The sequence below is a fragment of the Bombus bifarius genome, unplaced genomic scaffold, assembly GCF_011952205.1.
Source record: "Bombus bifarius isolate JDL3187 unplaced genomic scaffold, Bbif_JDL3187 scf7180000008056, whole genome shotgun sequence".
NCBI lineage: Eukaryota > Metazoa > Arthropoda > Insecta > Hymenoptera > Apidae > Bombus > Bombus bifarius.
Genome location: NW_022884421.1, coordinates 701880 through 723382, shown reverse-complemented (window position 1 = coordinate 723382; position 21503 = coordinate 701880). Strand labels below are relative to the sequence as shown.

Sequence of the window (21503 nt, the reverse complement as noted above, 5' to 3'; positions counted from 1 at the left end):
CATGTACAGAAGCTTAATATTAATTTCTTGTATCACATTTATAAACATGTTGTCTAAAATCTTGTGCCAAATTATATATCTTTATTTACAACCAACTCATGTGAATATCAGATATACACCTATAGATCTAGTGCTAATAGTAGAAGAAATATACAAAAACATACCATAGCATCAGTGGTACAATATATAAATAATGGCATAAAATATTAAATTTCAAATTTAGAAGAAATTTGATATAAACATATATATCAGATTGTATATATTGGGTTGGTAACTCAGTGATCGCGGATTTTGTCATTACCACCTAATATACTATAGTTTTAGTAGTTATATGTATCTTTATGCTCTCGCTTGTATCAACTGAAAGTTCAATTTCTTCTTTTTCTAACAACGGCGTATACAGGGTGGCCTAATAACTTTGTTCATCTTGAATATTTCTTCTATTGGTAACAATATTTTTCATGTAGCAATATTTGCTCGTTGGAGCATAATATGTTGCAAGTATTTTTTGTATAAATAATCGCGTTGAGGAAATTTCAAGATTATTTGTATTTTTTCAACCTAGATGTTGCAATAAATACTTTTATCACTACGTGATAGCTAGCTTTGAGACAAACTATAATAAAGGTCATTCAAAGTCATGGAAGTTCGTGAAGATTTTTATTTCTACCTCAGGATTGTAGATCCATCTCTTATAGCTTGTTATACTTCATTAATCCTTCCTTTTATATAAACGGATAGACTTTCTGCAACCTTTACGTTCTAATAATTATAATACATGACTTACTATGTGAATGTAAACGTGACAACTTATGATGCTGTGTAGAATATTGGTAATCAGTATTATTCGACTGCTGAATCAAATATCATCGCGAGTGTTACAATGAAGTTTTCTTTTGAAGTTTTCTATGGCAAAACGCAACAAAATTCCGTTGAACGGTTTCCAAATCGCACACATGCTTCGAACCGAATTTTTCAAAGATTGTCTAAGAGATTAAGGAATATTGGAAGTTTAGCTACACGTAAGACTGATCAGTGAGGGAACTCAGGTAAAGAAATGGAAATCGGGTATTCTCGGATGTTAGCTATTGAAGCGACTGTTTTGTCGCTAGTACGTGCACGGTCTTAGCCTTGTTTTAAACATTAAATTTTAATTTCACTATGAACTCTGAACTACGTAATGTACTATTTCGTTCATTATCGTCATATATTGGACACGTAATGTAGACAGTTCTGGCTGAGAATTTTTTTTTATTTCGCAAATGACTGAAAAATTATACGGAACATTTAATACGATTGCTATATACAGCGATTACTAAAAAAATTGTTTATACGCGCAAATGAATTTGTAGCATTATTTTAAATACTCGGGATATCTTTTATAAAAATTTATTAAAAAATTATGTAACAAGACTCTTAAAGTTTTATACATTTCCCAAGGTTCCTTACACCTTATGGTATGATATTTAAGAGTAATATGCTATTTAAAATATAATATTTAAGGTTTCTTGTATCTTTTTCAAAAGTTTTCAAATGCTCATGGACTTACTCATTGTATATACCATAGAAAAAATAAAAAATATGAAGTAACTATCATACGCTATTATTGTAATAGAAAATCTAGAAGATTATATGCAGTACAGTTGCTCTGTACCTCGGATGATACTTTACCTACTGCGAGAGAAATTCTAGGAGAAAGTAGAAAGTATAGAAACGTTAGCAGACATGTAAAGCAATATTAAAAAAAGAACGTATTTGTTCTAGACCTTCGACTTTAAATATTAAAATAATAAATTAGCATTTACTTTTGTTCTGTATTCAGTGAACTGAAATTTTGTTACGAAATTAAGTTATTGACAAATAATCTGTAACAGAGTTTTTTATTTAATACAAATTTTGTAAAATTTAAAGAAAATTGTTTTTTTCAATACTGTAGTAATAATATCTTATAATAATAATTGACATTGCTGGATTATAAACAATAAATATTTAAAAAGCAATGAAAATATTTTTAGTTAGTAATTATGTAATAAAATTTAATGAAATATAGTAGTAGTATGTATATAACGTACTTAATTATAATTGACATCTTAAAATGCGCAATATTGTTTTATACAATTGTATAGATATTTTAAAAATTATATTAAGGATTCTGAAGTTTATTATATAAAATTAATATAAATCTGTTATACGATTTCATACTTTAAAAACTTCGTCAGTTTCCCGATTAATATACATATGTATTTGCATATGCTTAGTGTCTTGATTAAATTGCTGTTACAGTACACGTTTATTTTCTTTACGTCCATTTGTATAGTGCGAATACACACAAGTATATAAGTACGTACACATATACTTAATACTTATTCCTTTATGCTTGTTTTTTCACTTCTCATATTACGATGTTACTCCGGATATGTAGTCTCTACATGATTAAAATGAGTTTATCCTTCAGTATCATATAAAATGTCTCAAAAGCTCTGTCACGTTTTAAGCAAATTAAATAATCCTCAGAAGTTGTATTATCTTTTTTGTTTATATTTTAGTTTCTCTGAATTGTATGCAAACTTGTATTATACTATTTTGTAGTTTTGGCCATTTTACATAATTGAATTAATTGAACAAATGCACAAATCATAAGATTACAAATCATAAGATACAGGTTATTTTATATTAACAAATCTTCTTATATGACAATAATAAGCTTGATAATAAAACATGTGTAAATTTTACAAATTACAAGTCATTCAATTGTTCTATTTGACTTAAAATTATAAAATTATAAAAGTGGAGCTTATAACTTGTAATTTGCCAATTTACTAATATTACTTGTTGAAAAATCACTATGCAGGAGAGTTCAGATTAGACATATATTGTTCAGTTTAGTTTCTTCTAAAGAAAGAGCGTATAGTTATCACGGACAGAATAAATTAGACTCATATTAAAATCAGATTAGAATATCCATTGTATATGAGTACATAAAGTGTTCTTGGATTATTGTTTCTACATATATTCACTCCTTTCCTTTTTATCTTGATAGAAGAAGATAACTAAATTTTAATATTGCAATTCACTTCCTACATGAAGATTGTCCTTGATATTTATTAGGTTCAAAGTATAAGTTTAAAATATCTTGGTTTAAGCAGAAAAAAGTAGTTAGCATGAACGAATATATCATAATACCTGACATAAGTATGCAGTTGGAAATTATTTTTACATATTTTAAGGATAGAAATTTATTTCCTTATCTTATTTATTCATTTACTTGTTTATTTATTTATTTAAAATCATATCCATCTTACGGTTGATAGTAAACTAGATACACAATCACGAGGCGGCTACACGATCGGACTTTGTGCACGTAATATTGGCTCTAAAAAGAGTCGATTTTGTTTGTATGTGAGTGTCTCATTGATATGGATTCTATCGTAATAGATGTTCGAACTCACGGCCATTTATCTCAATGTACAAAAGCTTTTTGTCTGTTTTTTTCAAGGATTTCTCTACTCTATCCAGTCGATAGATTCTAACACGTATGACCAATCCTACGTTTCATATCTGCAGGTGTTGTTGGCTCAACTTGACAAAAATTATTTTTTACATAGCCCCACATGAGAAAATGTAAAGGAGTGAAATCTGGTGAACGCGGTAGAAATTCTACATTTTCACATTTGCCAAACCAACCGTTTCGAAATAGTTATTTAGTGTTCTACGAATATTGGTGGGTACTGTGTGCAGGAGAAAAGCATCCTCCTGAAACCATAGATGTTACATTGTGTGCAGGCCAATTTCATCTAGGTGGAATGGTACTTCACCTTAAAGAAATCTATTGTAACGTTTAGCTGTTAAATGATCATTAAAGAAGTATTGCTTGATCACATAATCATTTATCAATCCCATATAAAAAGATCATTGTTCTAGATAAGATATTTGTTTATACCAATGATGATCAATTTGTGTAACTAATAATGATAGTTAGATGAGACGTGACGATTCACGTGTCCTCTGTTATTAAAATTAGCTTCATCCGAAAATAGAACGTAAGGAAAAATATTAGGAACTTTGTTCGTTCTTTAACTAGCCCACTGATAAAATTGTTGTTGAACGTGACACACTATGAAAACTTTCAATTTGTCTAAGGCTTATGACAGGATTTGATATAGCAGTTACTAATATACTCAACTCACGCAGACAAAGTACTTGACAATACTTAACAATAAATTGGAATGTTCAGACAGCTAAATGTAGCTCTGTTTTATATTAGCTTGTTTTATATTAGTTTATTAAATTATGCACGAACATAATAATAGAAATAGAACGAAATGGATCATACCGAAACGAAAATGGAAATTTTTTTTCATCTATTATCACCTTATGAAACGAAAGAAACTTTTCGGACAACCTAATACATATGATTATATATCTCTATGCAATAATTTCTAACGGAATACATTGATATTCACAATTAGGAAACTACTTCATCCGGGATTATTCAGAGCAGTCTGCAGTGTACCGTTTGCAATACACTCGATACTCTAGGTTATACGATACTATGTAAGAACAACCAACATCAACGCACACATTTGTACACTTAACCACATCTATGAAAAATGGAAATTCTCACAGTAGAATAAAATTATAAAACGATTATGAGACATTACATTCGATTCCTTAATTAAAATTTCGGCAATAATCTTTACATTAAGTACGTAGTATGTATGTGTATGTAGTAAGTACGAAATGTATACATTAATTCGTAACGAATTAGAAAATTACTTTTTTTACTTGTTTATATAATATAATATATAATATTACCATAACTGGACTGCGGATATTTATGCAAGTTAATACCTTTATGAATTGAATTGAGTAAATAGAATCTAAGTAGAAATTTATTTTGCTTACTAAATACTCATCACGAGTATTTTGCTTTGGATACTTTATATATATGCAAACTATGTGAGACGTATTCTATATATTTTGACATCTTTAAATTTTCTATACATGTATTTTAAATTCAGTAGTTTCTCGTCTTATGACAACTATAAAGAAATGTCATTTGACGTAAACGAATGACAAATACAATTCTCGAAATATCGAGTTGTAAACAATCATTTATAATATCATTCAAACAATTATCAGAAATATATAGATGAATTCATTGATTTGAAATCTTGGCAACCTTATACAAAAAGAAAATACTCTCGCTTAGTTTAATAATACACATCTACTTTTAGAATTATTGCCACTCCGAGTTATAATATTCTTGATGTGAAATTTACGCCGTAAACAAAACTTATTTAAAATTATATCGTTATTGTTCAAAAAAACATATGTCGTGCAAACTATTTTATCAATAAATTCAAAAGTTGAAGTTGTTAGTATTAGAAAAACAGAAAGAATCTGTAACTTTATCACATTTTTCCTGGAACTTTAATAAACCTCACACTTTTATTGCAATAACACAACTGCATAAAAATATGCCACCGTCGAAGCAAACGTGTAACATGCTACAGCGACACAAACGTCCTCGTAGTAAATTTTGAGGGCTCATTTACAAAATTCAACTCGTAGAAAGTGCAAATAACAACTTTCACTATATTAACAACTCTATACTAAAACCAAAAAGTTTCAATTACGTCATTGTGAACATTGACAACTGCCTGACAACTATCGTAGCAAATGGGTGGTTTAGTCGGTAGTATATGCAAAGTATTTTAGAAATAGATGGCCAAACTTTGATCTTCTTATCTTATCCTTTTTAAGGATGAAAAAATGTCATGTAAACATAGGTTCAAAAACTTTTCCCTTCCGAAATATAAATATTTTTTGTTTATGACAGAATATTTTATTAATAAAAATATAAAACTTACTTAAAGAAATTACTGAAAATGATTTCCTTCTGCAACAATAGACGTTTCGCATCGACATATTTCAAATTTCGTCACATGCAGCAGTTCAGTATTTTTAATATTATTTAACTATCAGACAGATTGTATTTCTCGAGAAGAAAGAATTCCCTGACCCATATTTATATTATACGATTTTTGTTGACCTTTGGGAAGAGTAGAATACGATACCAAAATTTGGCTACCTATTTCTGAAGCACCTTGTATATATAAACGAATAACAAATATCGTGTGTATAGATTAAGTGTGTATTATGTTTACCGCATTTATTGCAGGACGTAGAAAAAGGTGAAGTTCATTCTAACGTCGCAGGCTTCTCGCCGTCGATCTGTTCGCGGCCGGCGTCTTCGTCGCGGACGTCGACGTCGGCCGAGAGCAGGGTCGAGCTCGAGGATAAACTAAGGAACAACAGCAGCAGCAGGTCAAATGTGTCGAGTATCGCGGTGGAAGTGGAAGTCGGAACAGCGAACAATGAACCAATAGGTACGCCGAATGTAGCAGACGATAGAATAGGAGTCGCGACTGTAGTTGAACAAGCGTTGCACGCATACATATGCGCGTGTTTGCATGCAGGAGCGGGGACGGAGGCAACCACGACAACAACGCCAAAGACGAGGACGCGCACGGAAAGAGGAACGGAAAGGAGCGCAGCCAGCCGGTGGAAGGCAGTCGGTCGCTTGCTTCGCCGCCTGGCACTCATCATGTTTCTGATATCGAGTTTGGCCGCCTGTTTGGCACTGCTCGCCATATACTCAGGCCCCATTTTCCTCGTGCAGCTACTGGTTGTCGTTCTCGTCGCGTATTTAGTCGCTGGAGGACGTTTTCGATGGTTTTACGTCGCTCTGAAAACTGCGCCCAGAGACCTCGTGTGAGTATGCATTCTTCCTCATCCGGTTCATCCTCGTCCTTTGACAACGCGCACAGATTCAAGTTTTTGATTTCGATTCGTTCTAAATCCGTTCGATTAAATTGAAAACTGGGTCAGTCTATGACTTTCCAAGTTGGTCTTCTCGCACGGTCAGCCAAGTTTCTCTCTGCTTCTTTAAAGTTTCGTCGATCGTATGCATCCTCATCGTGTATATCCATACGAAGATCTCTAAATTACCGCAGATATTTATAACTAGAAAACATGTGATTCTGCTTTGATAATGAAATTTCATATTTTCAGGGAGGAGGATGAATTTAAGTAGAATGTTGAAACGTTTGATATAGTGGAATATGTTAAAACATGCCATAATAGAAAGTTAATTATTAGATTTTCGTCAAATATTAAATAGCTCTGAGACAGTTTCCAAAATGTTCGTTTTCTTATTTAAATGTGGAATCTTGGCGGCATAAGTTCAACACATAACTGTACATTTCTTAAATGTACATCTTCGTTTAAGGAATACACATGAATGCGTAATATACTTAAACTTTAGGACACCAACAATTTTTTAGACCGATTACATAGGCCGATCTCTATATTTTTTGATAATACTCATTGATAAAATCCGAAAATACCAGTTTTGAGTTTAAGAAATTTCCAATTCGGCAGTTACATTCCTTTTAGGAGCGGTAAATCACGACGTTGGGTTTATACATAAATTTAGTTGGGTTTGAGTTGAGGTTAGATTTCAGATGGGTTGGTTTAAGATAGAGTTTGAGTTTAGATTAGATGTGAGAATTTCTTAAACGTAAGGTTGGTATTTCTGATCTTTGTTCGAAAATTATTATCAGAAAATATAGTAATCCCAAAATAAAATTTAATTTGTAATACAATATAGAAATATTAATTTCTTATTGAAAAAAGGAAAAGATTGAGAGAAAAAGAAAATTTTTAACTGTAAAGAGACCTAAGTTTCGTGTGACAAGCGACACGTGAAACGAATAGTTCCGACCTTCGACAGTTAATGTTTATATTACTCTCATAAAATAATTGTTCAATTTTCATCAATATGGTCTACTAGGGAAGTGAACTGCACGGTAATTGAAACCCACATCCCTCGCTTGTAACTAACAATTGTTTTAACAATAAATAATCACTTTATAATACTAATAAAACTAACACACTTATAAAATCTGACTGTCATTTAGAATTGTTTATCATTCAAGTTTTCAAGCACTAACACTTCTGTCAATCTTATTGCAGTTTATTTCATGTTTACAAGTAATATACCGCGTATTTTGAAATATTAAATTTTGCTGCAAAAAAAATCCTTTTCTTACATCTTCATTCGTATTTCATGTTAAGCGTGTGAGAACGTGATACTGACGTCTCAATAGTAAATTATGGACTCAACGATAGAAGTTTAACGTCAAACTGCATTGTGAAATCGTCACAAAGGAAATTTATTTTTAAGGTAACGCATTTAGCCATTAAAGCTGTGTCATAATAATGTCATTTAAATGAAATATACATTAATAGGCAATCTTTAATCCAAGTACGAGATAATAGAGTAAGTAAGAGATAATAGATACATATTGTGACACGTGAACAATCAGTCGGAGAATTCTTGCTCGTTAACGATAAAAAAGATCATATTAGGCAATTTTAAAGGTTGAAAAAATATAGTTATATCGCCACATATATTAATTACAGAAACTGAACGTTTTATTCATAAAATCGAATACATATGCCTTAACCTGCGTTCCTTAATCTTTCTTCTGTCTGTTGTATTTCTTGTTTTCTATTTGATATGTAATCATAAACAATTTTCCTTCTTTTTTTATGTGAAACATACAAAACACAGTGTTATTGTTATTTTTTCGTTTCCTTAACATAATTTAATTACAATTTTTTGAACTAAGTAAGAGATAAGAAGAGAGAAATTATATAGAATTTAGGGTATGTGGATTAAATATTGTAATACGTATTCTCATATAGATTTTAAAATCTCCCTCTGATTTCTTGCCGCGTTAAATTAGTTAAAACCGTATATGAGATATTACAGAAGTTATTTATTTATGAAATATTAATTGTATCAACAATTACCTGATTATTTATTAATGAACTTTTACGAAAACAGTATAAGGAATATATAATTAAAATTCAGTTTAGATATTTTCTAGGATGTAAAATTCATGAACAATATTTTTTATTCAATTATGTACAGATTAATTTGATTTGAATAACTAGAGAATCTTAAGAATTTGTAACATTCTTGTTCAAATTAGTTATTTTTTACTTCCTCGGAAATTCAGAGATAACGCAATTTAAGTCAATATTTATATATCGTTAGGTTTATATATCTTAATAGAGAAGTGTAACAAATCAGGTGATAATGATAACTAATATAATTTTTTTAAAGCTATACACATATAATGATGTAATAAAATAAAATACTATTACTTACTTTTTCGTTTTGTTGATTAAAAATGTGTTATCAGTATATGCATTCTGTTAGATTACTTTGTTATATCGCATTATGACTTACTATTGACCATATTTACACTGTGCATTATAAACCGGAATTTTTTATCTAATCTCTTAATTGATAAATTTCTAATGGTAAATTATAGGCACTCAAACTGTTCATTTGTCTTTTCTTTATTCCTTGAATTTGATATAAAGGAGTTGTATTTATGTATAGTACTATTTATCGAATACAATCCAGATCAAAGTTGAAATGTATCTGAACTCGTACGATTATAATTTTTCAGAATTATTCATGAATCTATTCTATTCAAATTTCTGTAAGAATACGACTAGCTTTAGTATAAAATAAACTATTTTTCATTGCCTATGGATTTACAAAGTTCATAATAAAACGTAGATCTATCAATTTAATTATAAATACAAGAAGAAATATGAAAATATTGCAAAATAGAAAAAGTATTTAAAAATATAAAAATAATTGTTTATGTCATTAGCTATACTTTATATTAGATTTGTATTAAATTTATATTTTATATTGAAAGTTTTACATTATAAGTCTATATTATATTTTTAAAACAGTTTATTTTATATTTACACCTGTAATGTAACATTGCATTATATTTTTGTAATGTCTTAAATGAACAATATCGAAGTAAAGTAAAGCATCCTCAATGAATAGTATTCGCTGCTCACTTTTCGTAAATACGAGCATGGACGAATGCTAATCAAATTAAAAAATTGAAAATAAATGAACCGAATTGAAGTAATATTATAGTATCTAATTCTATTATTCTGGATAAGTTGATATAAATTAAATTGTAATTTTGACTGTTAAAAAGTTTTTTATTCAAAGATCATTGACAATAATTTTTAATTTCACGAGTACGATCTTATCTATCGTTATGTAAAATAATATATCTATTATATCTGTTTCTCCAAAAAGATACAGTTAGAATCCTGATCTGTTTATAACAAGTGATAGTACAGCATAATATATAGGACTCAACTATATTTAAATTATTATGTAACAATAATATTATTTTTAATAGAATCATTTTCATGAATTTTCCATGATATCATGCAGTTAAAATCACAATCGCGTACGTGTTATCACTGATAAATAATTTACGATTAGATCGTTTAAGGAGATTAGCTTTCTCCTAAGAAAACTTTACTGGCACCATGGATCATAATTTAAGTGCAACATATTATAGGATGTGGTTTATATTATATTACGTAAAACTGGTATTATTTACGAACATCTGTGATAACATTGATCATGCTTCTATTACCTGATCTGTTTCTACAGTGAATTTAGTGACTTCCTGTTTGAAATGCACATCATTATTCTATTTATTCTTAATATCTTAATCGAGCATTTGGGAATATATCATCTACTCTTAATATAAATATTTTATATACATGTAAATGAACTTGTGGTGAACCTATATGTATTCCGGTAATGAACATTCATTATCGATATGAAAATTTAATACAGAAATGAAAATATGTTTCTAACATATTCACGATATAAAAGTGTCGTCAGTACTAGGAAAAAGAGCATAATGAATGACGTACATATTCTTCTGAACGTTTCTGGAAATACCATATCCAGAAATAAATTAATTTGATTATATAATTTGTAAAAGATGAAACTATCAAGTTAACTATATCACACGAGCTGTTTCACCTTTTCCATTTATATTGTATTTTTATTAAAGAATTTATTCAACAAAGTCTCTTACGAATACATAAGTGAGTGAGTTTTTTAACCATATTGTCTAAAACTCGCGTTTTGAAATATTCATTTGATTAGATACATTTTATAAATTTATGATTTCGACGTTATGTTATGTAATACAAAAATGATAAATTTTCAGTATAATTTTTGCAAATATTAAATATATCGAACAAAGGTATAGTTTGGCTACCTCTTTGTACGGAATCTGATGATTCAAACATTTTTTTTTATTTTACATCAACATCCAAGATGTATAGGTAATTTTCAATTTGAGAAAGTTATTCTGTTTTTTTTCTTTGGAATAGTATGAGACGGACTTCCACAATTCAATTTTATAGCTCGTAAAAGCGTTTGTGAAGACGAGTTCAACGACACATGACATAACATCATTCAAGGTCATTCGAGATTAACCCTTCATTGACGAGCGACGAACTTATATATATGCATAGCATACAGTTTGATTTCTTAATACATGCACCAGATATATCTTGCTTCAAAAGTGATATAACTGAAAGACATTCATTTTCCAAAAAGTGGAAATACCACAATCGATAACATTATTAATTAAAATTAACAAGTTGTTATTTTGTTAATCAAATTTATTAGCGACTATAATGGAGAACAGGATTGAACATTGTTTTTATTATTGTCAGTTTATACATATGAAGAATTCTAAAAAACTTTTTCATAGTGATAACTCGAAAATTTCAATGTTCAAATTCTCTAGCAAGTGTGCAATATACCTACACGTGTCAAGTTATGCTATACATGTTACATTTAAAATTTCATAAATAATTTATTTATGATTCTACACATTTACTTATCTGTCTATGTTGCTTTGGACAACCTGCGTCAGCAATACTTAAAGGTTAAAGAAATTACTATTTGATTCAGGCAATTAAATATAATTATATTTATAAAAAATATAATATAATATAATATAAAATAATATAAAATAATATAAAAATATAATATAAAATAACTTAGGTTTCTAAGAATATTTCTCAAATTTACGTATAATATTTGATTTTATTACGTGCCCAGATTTTATTTTATTTTATGACGTTTATCTATAATTCTGTATCGCATTTTTCAATTTTCGACATTTTGAAACTCTGTGTGTTATAACATTTGTTTGAATTCTATGTAGTACAAGAATCTAACGTTATTTCTACATTAAGTTTTCTGTTTATAACGTTGTGTTTTATCATCGGTCACGGTTTGCAGATTACCTAAACAATTCCATGACTGATTGCCATTTTCTAAGAAAACTGATAATATATTTCTTTTTTTTTTGCACACATTAATCATTTTCGCTGAAGGCACTGAATGTTAATGGCAATAAATCTAAAATAATAAGTTTTATTATTTAATTGATTCTATAGATCATTAAATAAAACTATTAAAGAAATATTTAATATAATATGATCAAAAATATAGAGCTTTGCAACATCTATGCACTATTTTTTAAAAACGCGCAGTATATTAAAAATATACTACAAACTATATCTGGGAAAATTCCGATTCAAATATAAATATTTACGCTTAAAACAGAAAATACTTCAAACGTAATATTTTATTTCTTTATCTTATTCAAATATTATGTTCGCGATATAGCGATTATACGTATGTGAAATTGATCGTCGAGTTTTTAGATATCTTTATCATCATTAACTGATATTTTGTAATCATTAACTGACTACATGCACGTGTACATTATGCACGTAATTGCATAGAATCTAATATTGATCAGCGATAAATAGTTTAAAATGACGTGCGTAGCATACAGATTTCTCTCGTTGCTTTAACTGGTCCATTGAACCAACTAAGCACTTCAATTTTCTTTAAGGTGCATGCAGGTTTGATTTATGTTACAATTCAATTGTCACAGCGTGCATTAAAATTGTCGATAACTTAAATTCTTATTACTTTTTTGTTTTTCTTTTAATTTAAATTCTCTTAATCTATTATTTACATCGCGAAATAATTTTCTGTAACTCACACATACCTACTTATATCTTTTGCACACTTGGCTTTACACACACAAAGTTCATAGTACTAGTGCTGGTTAGATTAAGTTTCCTTCATATTTATGAGTACTTCCACTATAAGGTGTGTTTACAAAGTTGCCGTTCGTAGCGTCTAGAACATTATTGGCGCCAGTTAAAAGAAATCCCCATAAACAATATCATAGTGTGTGACACAGCGATTTTAATGAAACTTTATAGATGTATAGTGCAGCCAAAAATATTCTACGTGCATGTTTCTTTTATCAGCAATTGTCCATATTTTTAGCAAGCCCTTAAAGTTGGCATTGAAAATATATTTCCTGAAGAGTCTCGAGTAATATTAGAAATAAAAGATTCACTCCATAAATGTGGCAGATTGTCGATAACAAAATATGTGTCGAATATTTTTGGCTCGTGTCATACTCGGATGATGTCCCCTGTGAACCACCAACCGAGGTACCAATACGTTATTCTTTGAGCAAGTCCTGTAACTGTGACCGTAACCAATCTCTGACAGCTCCTTTCACTTCTGTTTTCAAGGGAAATCTGCGACTTTTCAAATTCATTTTGACGGGGTCAAAGGCATGAAAGCTGCAAGGGAATTGGTTTGGATTGGCGCGTCATGGCGTTTCAGTTCTTAGTGACATTTAAGGGGGGGGGGGGGTAAGGTTAATTCGTACAAAAATAAGGCATGTTTTTTGTGAATTATTTGTGACGACACAGTTAAAATCTCTTTATTAAAACCAATAGTACATTAAAGTATGACATTCGAAGAATATTGTATAAAATTTTCACGGAGAAATATTAAAAAATACGGCAATGGCAGTAATTATTCGGAGGTGTCTCGGAAAATTGCAGTGCCCCTGATAACTTGGTGCTAAATCATCTGAAATCGAAAAATCAAAGTTCATTCGTTAGGTAACAGTTTTCCACAGGTAACGTTGGGAGAGTTTTTCGAAATTTCAATTTTTCACTTTTTTGGAACACTTTGAAGGGAAAATTAGCTGCAAATTTTCGCAAAGTTGGCTAATTTATCCCTGAAAAAAAATTGAAATTTCGAAAAACTCTCCCAACGTTACCTGTGGAAAACTGTTACCTAACGAATGAACTTTGATTTTTCGATTTCAGATGATTTAGCACCAAGTTATCAGGGGCACTGCAATTTTCCGAGACACCTCCGAATAATTACTGCCATTGCCGTATTTTTTAATATTTCTCCGTGAAAATTTTATACAATATTCTTCGAATGTCATACTTTAATGTACTATTGGTTTTAATAAAGAGATTTTAACTGTGTCGACACAAATAATTCACAAAAACATGCCTTATTTTTGTACGAATTAACCTTACACCCCCCTTAAATCAGATGATTAAATGGCTAGTATATTTATCTGATATAAATATCATTGGTATCAAAAACGTATTTTTACTTCTACGATTCATCTTGAAATTTCAAAAATAATTCAAATTATACTTGTGTCCGAATATTTTTCGGATCGATTTGTAGGTAAAATCTTAAGAGAAGCAGAAAATCCAAAGTTTATGTTGCATACGATGCTTTTAAAATATAATGCGTTGATGTATACCTACTCACAGTTCATAATGTTAATTATAATTGGTTACTATTAGTTATTGTAATTACTTGAATGATTACTTAAAAAATCTATTACTGCGAAATATTAATCCAATTTGAATTATAGATTAGACTCTAATTAAAATCAAATAATTAAAATTAATTGATTTTTTCCTACAATAAATATATATATTTCTTATTGTATAATATGAAGATAATCATCAATCACCTGAATCCTTGTTATCGTATAACTTTCATAGTTGACGCTGTACAATGATGATTTCATAGTTGTGTCTTTTTCTAAACGTAACCATAATGACAATATAAGAATATGTTTACATATTTATAAAACTTACAAAAACTAATTTTAATACTGATATTCCCAATGCAAAATATTTGTTCGTCATCGCGCATAATTACTAAGATCAAGTGAGAAATGTATGAGACGTGCATTATGTAATATGCATATTTTCTTTACCTAACAAGAATTTGCTACTAACCACTTTTCATTTTCTACTGTTGCCATTTTTTCAATATGTGCATTTGGTGTTAACAAATTACGCTATTTGTTTAGTGAACAAATCTCGGTTTCTTACATAAGGATGACAGTACAATTCAATTGAGTTGTATGTTCGCTGTTTAATTTACATGTAGTATTACATATATATATTAATTATGTGTGTAAATTGAAAATAATAAATGTAATAAAATAATATGATACAGTAATATATTTGCATTAATTGTTTGAGGTACTTAGAATATTTAATTACTAATATTTCGAATACGTATATTCTTAAACAAGATGCATTTATGAGCAAAATAAGAGATCACTGTAGTGATTAATTAATATTTTTACATTTAATTATAAAAATGTCGGAATGTGATATCGATTGAGGGCCAGGATAAAAGAATAATGATATCAACCAATGACAATATCTTCTCCACTGTATTTCTCACTACGAAATACGCAACAAAGTATCGATAATCATGTTCTCTATTTTTGTTTTCGTAATGTATTTCATTTTCTTCAAATGAATTTATTTATTGTTAGAAAGTTTGAAAAAAATGTATAAATTTTAAAAAGTGGAGACTTATTTTTCAGTATAGACACTCTTCATAAAATTTAAAAATCTATTTTATGATTGATAAGCGAAATGTTAAAAAATTGTTTAATATACATATATATATATATGTATTGATGAATGATTTTAACGTAAACATTTTTAACTTTTTCAGAGCTATAACACGGTATATAAAAGTTCTTTGGATTATCCGCAGTCACGAGAGGAAGAACAGAAGCATCGCCGATGTATTTCGACAACATGTTAGTCGGCATCCAAATAAAGTTTGTTTCATTTTTGAAGATCAAGAATGGACGTATCAACAGGTAAATTTTATCAAAATTCTTAATCATTCTTCCTCAAAAAGAAACTCAAAAATATTTGTTAACATAAATGTAGTTTATTCAGTCTCCTTATTATCATCCTTTTTTCTAATTAGTATTTGACAACTTTTGTATTATTTTATTATTATTATTATATTATATATATTAATATTCGGCACGATTGAGTTTCATTTTCAATTTTCATTTTTTTCATATCTATTAATTATACTTTATAATAATACTATATGTTATTTAACTAATTAGTAAATTACTCAATCAGATTATTTTAATGATAGTTCAATCGTTTATATTTGCATTATATAAGAAGGTATAACGCGAAAGGGCAACTTGATAACAGCTATAATGATAAAAATGCGAGAGGATGTACATAGCTCTTATAAATAAGCTGGGATGAGATGAACAACGTAAAATATGACTCATTTCCTTTCCGTTCAGAAAATTGGACAACTTTTATGATTTAATAAATCTAAAATACTTTAACTCATGGGTTATTGAACCCTTCCTAAAAGATACTACATATTACAAATTCTATGCTAAAGATAAAATTAATCTTATAATTACACTCTCACTTATGATATATATAGAGATATAATTTTCGTCGTACGATGTAACCTTTAACTTCGGCAGTCATTATTTAATTAATAACATTTAAGAAGTTATGATATAAGAATTCAAATGTTAGTATAGATAGTTTTCATTACGGATAACTAAGATAAATGTTTAAAATTTCTTAATGTGCAAAGTGCCATTGCTGATAACAGACATTTCTTTTTACTTTATTACAGATATAACTATTATGCTTGGTGAAATTATGCTTTGGTTACCATTTATCAGTAATCATTATCAATAACCAAAAGTTCTTTCCAGTTGTTTTTAGCTATCGTCATAGTGATTGTTAACGCTAGATACTGACTATTAGTAATTTTAATGAACATTAAAATTAACCAAGAACAATTTCCGACGTCAGTAATGATAACATACATAAATATTCATAAACTATCGTTTACCTTTCAATATGGAAAATATGATATTAATGATTGTAGTAGCATAGTTTATATTCAGCCTGTTGGCCGCGAAAGGAACTTGGTTTACAATTATTTTCCCTATTGCCTTGCACTCTCACTTAATCACACACATCCATCCACTCACGCACACAATCTTATTTTACCCTTATTTTACTATTCCATATCTACTGTCCAGCACTTAACTCTTAACTATTATATATATTATATATGTATGTCTATTATCTATAGCATAAGTCTTTACTTACTTGTCTAGTCATAATATTAGACTTCAGATAAAAATGCCTGAATACTAATTTTTTAATGATAACAGTTCTATCTAAGGGTATAAGTATAGTAGTTCAGAATGTTTCGCTATGGCTGGTAAAGTTGTTACCGTTACATAGTTAAATGCATACTTTTCTTTTGTCCATAAATGAACAGTTACATCTATACAGTAATATCTTTCTAGTTTCCAAGAACTTTCATGTTCAAAGACCTTAAAACGTAAAAATGCAAATGGTTGAACAATCATTAATCTTTAAACCAAATAATTAAATTCCTATAAAGAGACGATAAGTATTGACTTTTGATTATTAGCTTGTCATTAAGTTATACGCTTTGCTAACATTCATGTATTATTACTATAAATTGGCTAAAATGTCAGGATATTTATGAGTGCTAATATTTAAAAATATACACAAATGTCAGATATACATTATGATGTGACATTTGTAACATTTGAAAATGTCCATATTTCTTTTTTCCTTTATTTTGTGTGGACATGTTACCCAGACTAATAAAATTCAATGAAATATTTTTCAGGTGGAGGATTATAGTAATAAAGTCGCCACGATATTCAAAACATACGGATATCGTAAAGGCGATGTCATTGGCATACTTCTGGAGAATCGGGTGGAATTCATTGCCCTTTGGCTTGGTCTGAGTAAACTGGGAGTAATAATACCACTTCTTAACACCAACCTTCGTAAAACTGCTCTTCAGCATAGCATCAATGTGTCCAAGTGTCAAGCTCTTATTTATGGAGCAGATTTCACCGATGGTAAGCGTAACAAAAATTATTTTTAAAATTAAAACTAAGGTTTTATTTATTCAAAAGTAATGTTTACCTTTCGATCCTTTCATTTCGATTGATTCATATTCATTCCTTAAGAATCGTGAAGTTTTACAGTAATAAGAATATAAGCTTTTGATATCTTTCGACATCTTCACGGATCTTCTTTAGCGTAAATTTATTTTCCGCTATAACTCCTTAGCTATGTAAAATGAAAAAAACATGCTTTATATAAAGATTGTTAGGTTTGATAACATCTATTCGAATATCAGAAAATTAATATTTCATCCCATTTAAAAAAGATAGGACTAGCACCCTTTTCATCCTTAAAAAATTCACCTCCACAGTATCTTACACCCTAAAAAGGTTAGCCGCTCTGCTTCGTTTAACACCTGAAAATTTTAGGTTGATATCTGCAATGACTTTGGGTAAATAACTAACATTTTATCTGCCTAATAGCCCAATCCGTGTGATATTACATAGAAATGAATTTTTAGATATTTTTCCTTATAACGTTACTTATTTGTAATTGTTTCTAGTTTACAAACTTTTTAGGAACGGTTCTAATTAAAACCTTCTAAGACTTTCTCACCGTGTATAGTATACAATGATAACTTTAGTATCGTAAAATTTTTAATGTAATGTTTATATTCTTGTTTGAAAATTTTTCACATAAAACTACAGTAATAAATAATTTTAAAAATTTGTTTATTTCACTATTTATTTATTTATAATTCGTTACATGTTGACTCGAAATAACATGAATAACAGTTTATATGTTGTTACATTCTGTTTACGACAAAGTATAGCCTCACGATTCAACTGTCTTGTATATTGAAGCCGCAAACGGGGCCAACTTGACGTAGTGAAAGGGTTAACAGTATAAAATATGCACATGGCCAAGTGCACGCTAAATAGTGCGTTTCGTACAAGTAGAATTTCATTCGTTAATTATCTATTATTTATTAATAATTCACGACAGAGAATTTGCCAATACTCAAGCATGAATATTTAAATTTAATATCTTTACTACTTTCAAATAAAATGTCACGCTAATTTATGGTGGCTTTTAAATTCTGTTCGCACGGTTACATTTAATAAAATATTTAAACAATCTATAAGTTAATATATAAATTTAATGAAGAAAATGACAAAAGAAGATTTATGTAATTATGGCTAATTATGAAATATTTTGTCTGATAAAGATTTCTTGTTCTCCGTTCCCCATATCTATCAGTTATCTCTACTAATTACTTAGGGAAAGCTGTAATTGCCACTTATCTGTCTCCACTTATCTGTATTTTCATTTTAACACCTTATTTTTATATCGTATAGATATTTCTGATAATCTAACAAAAAACTATCATAAACGAGAGTGTTTAATTATCACTGAATTGACAACAAAGTGCAATATTAAAAATTTCTTTTCTTCAATAAAAATTCAAAATCACGTTTATCTCTTTAAATAACATTATCTGAGTACTGATCGATATATGATATAAATTTGGGCAAGGTTCATTGATCGAATCAAAGAAAGGTCTAAATTCATAATCATTTTAAATTATAGTCAAAAATAATCATTCTAAATGCATCATTCATTTACTTTTATAAATATTAAATTCTATATATAATACTTTTTGGGAAAAATTGCAGAAATTGGAAGATTTAGAATTTAAAATTAAATAAAGAATTAAGCATTATGCTTGTCGTAGTTTATATTTCAGATATAATTTATAACACATATAAATTAATACGTATATCGTTAAAATAATTTTTATCAATTTTAAGATCAATTGTTTCATGCTTTTTGCTGTTCGTACAAATTTATATAATTTGTCACCTCTTCGTTTGAGAATGAAACATGTATTTATTTTCCATTGCGTGTGGATCCTTTAAGCTAATAACTCTGGTCACAATGATTGAAGCAATAATAGGAAATAGAACTAACTACCCCAGAATGAAAGAAAATTGGGTGTTCGGTTGCGTGTCGTAGCCGATTGGACTCGAGTTCTATTTTATGAACGATTACATAACTCTAGTGGCTATATTACGTTTATCGTTATTGTCGATAAACTTCAGTTATGTTTGTGAAATTATTGATAACAATTATTACTTGCAATATTTCAATGCCAATGATTCGAATAGAATTCTTAAGAATGTTTATCGTTATAAAGATTGCGAGGATTCTCTGTAGAAATTTCTTACAGATCAAGAAATAATCTTTCATTATAGTAATATAATTAGAAACAATGTAAATATACTGTATGAAATGTATTCTACAAAATTTTGTAGATTACATTTTGCGCTCTCTCGTTAATTTTTAAAAATTATTGTTACATTAATCTTTCTATTATAGTTGTGTTATTATTTATATCTATTTTCATATACAGCGTACGTCGTATGGTATTGTCACCTCGATTTACGTTAATATTATTAACGGTAGAAAAAAATGAATTAACATAAAGTTACATTCAAAATCGCCACAACTACAGGTCTAAATAAATATTTATAAATCCTGACACTTCGGAGATTTGAAGATGAAGATAAATGGCACGTGATTTTTTACAACAAAATTATAGTATATTTTACTCCAAGTAAAACCATCTCAGACCTAAATAATTTCCATCTCTGGTAAATTAATTGTAAAAAGATTCTAATAAGAATTTTTTGATTATGTATGTACATACGTACACATAAATTTTCCTAATTCAAGTATAAGCTATACTTAGATTCAAAACTATACTTAAGAATTATAAATTAGATTATCTTTTATTACATTAAAAACAGACTACTTAAACATACATTGTTTAAATGAATAGAAGATGGGTATTTTTAATGAGTAATTTTAAAATTTCTTAGATCCGATGAACTTTGCTTCGATATAACTTTTAATGCACTGAACTTATTAAAACATATGACAGGGTATAACAAGTTATAATTAAATCAGTACAATTACGATGTAAGAGGAAAACCTAGTATGCATGGAAACATAAGGAGAAACAAATCGTTTATTGTCAGACATTGTACTCGTGCACTTGCTTACTATTGATGTAAAAATTATGAAATTTTACGGTGTTCAGATTTTCACACATATCCTTCCTCTAACAAGAATACAAAAAATGTTGATTGTATAAAATATGAAGATATCTTATATGGAAAAGTACAAACTAAAAGAATTATATAAATATCATTCATACATTTATTGTAAGCTTTCGATAATAAATTAATGAAATACGTACTTTCTAAAGTACAATCAAAAGTATAATTTTATTACGATAAAAGAATCGTATTCAGAATATGTTTGAATCATCGTGTAAAAGAAATTGTTTTAGCTAAACATTCTTAATTAATTTTACCTCGTTTCAAAAACTTTCATATTTATTAAAAACATATATTTTATATTTAGTAATTTATAATTATCTTATAATTATT

General features: G+C 28.6%; 1 protein-coding gene across 2 annotated transcripts in view; it reads left to right on the top strand.

The window, feature by feature from the left end:
* Window positions 1-21503, top strand: part of LOC117208146 (long-chain fatty acid transport protein 4) — a 30834-nt gene that overhangs the window by 6335 nt on the left and 2996 nt on the right. For both annotated transcript variants that reach the window (XM_033449050.1, XM_033449051.1), the window contains exons 2-5: window positions 6185-6392; window positions 6483-6777; window positions 15827-15977; window positions 17822-18059. In XM_033449050.1, coding sequence (XP_033304941.1) covers window positions 6185-6392; window positions 6483-6777; window positions 15827-15977; window positions 17822-18059 — 892 coding nt within the window. The remainder of the gene's footprint in view (window positions 1-6184; window positions 6393-6482; window positions 6778-15826; window positions 15978-17821; window positions 18060-21503) is intronic.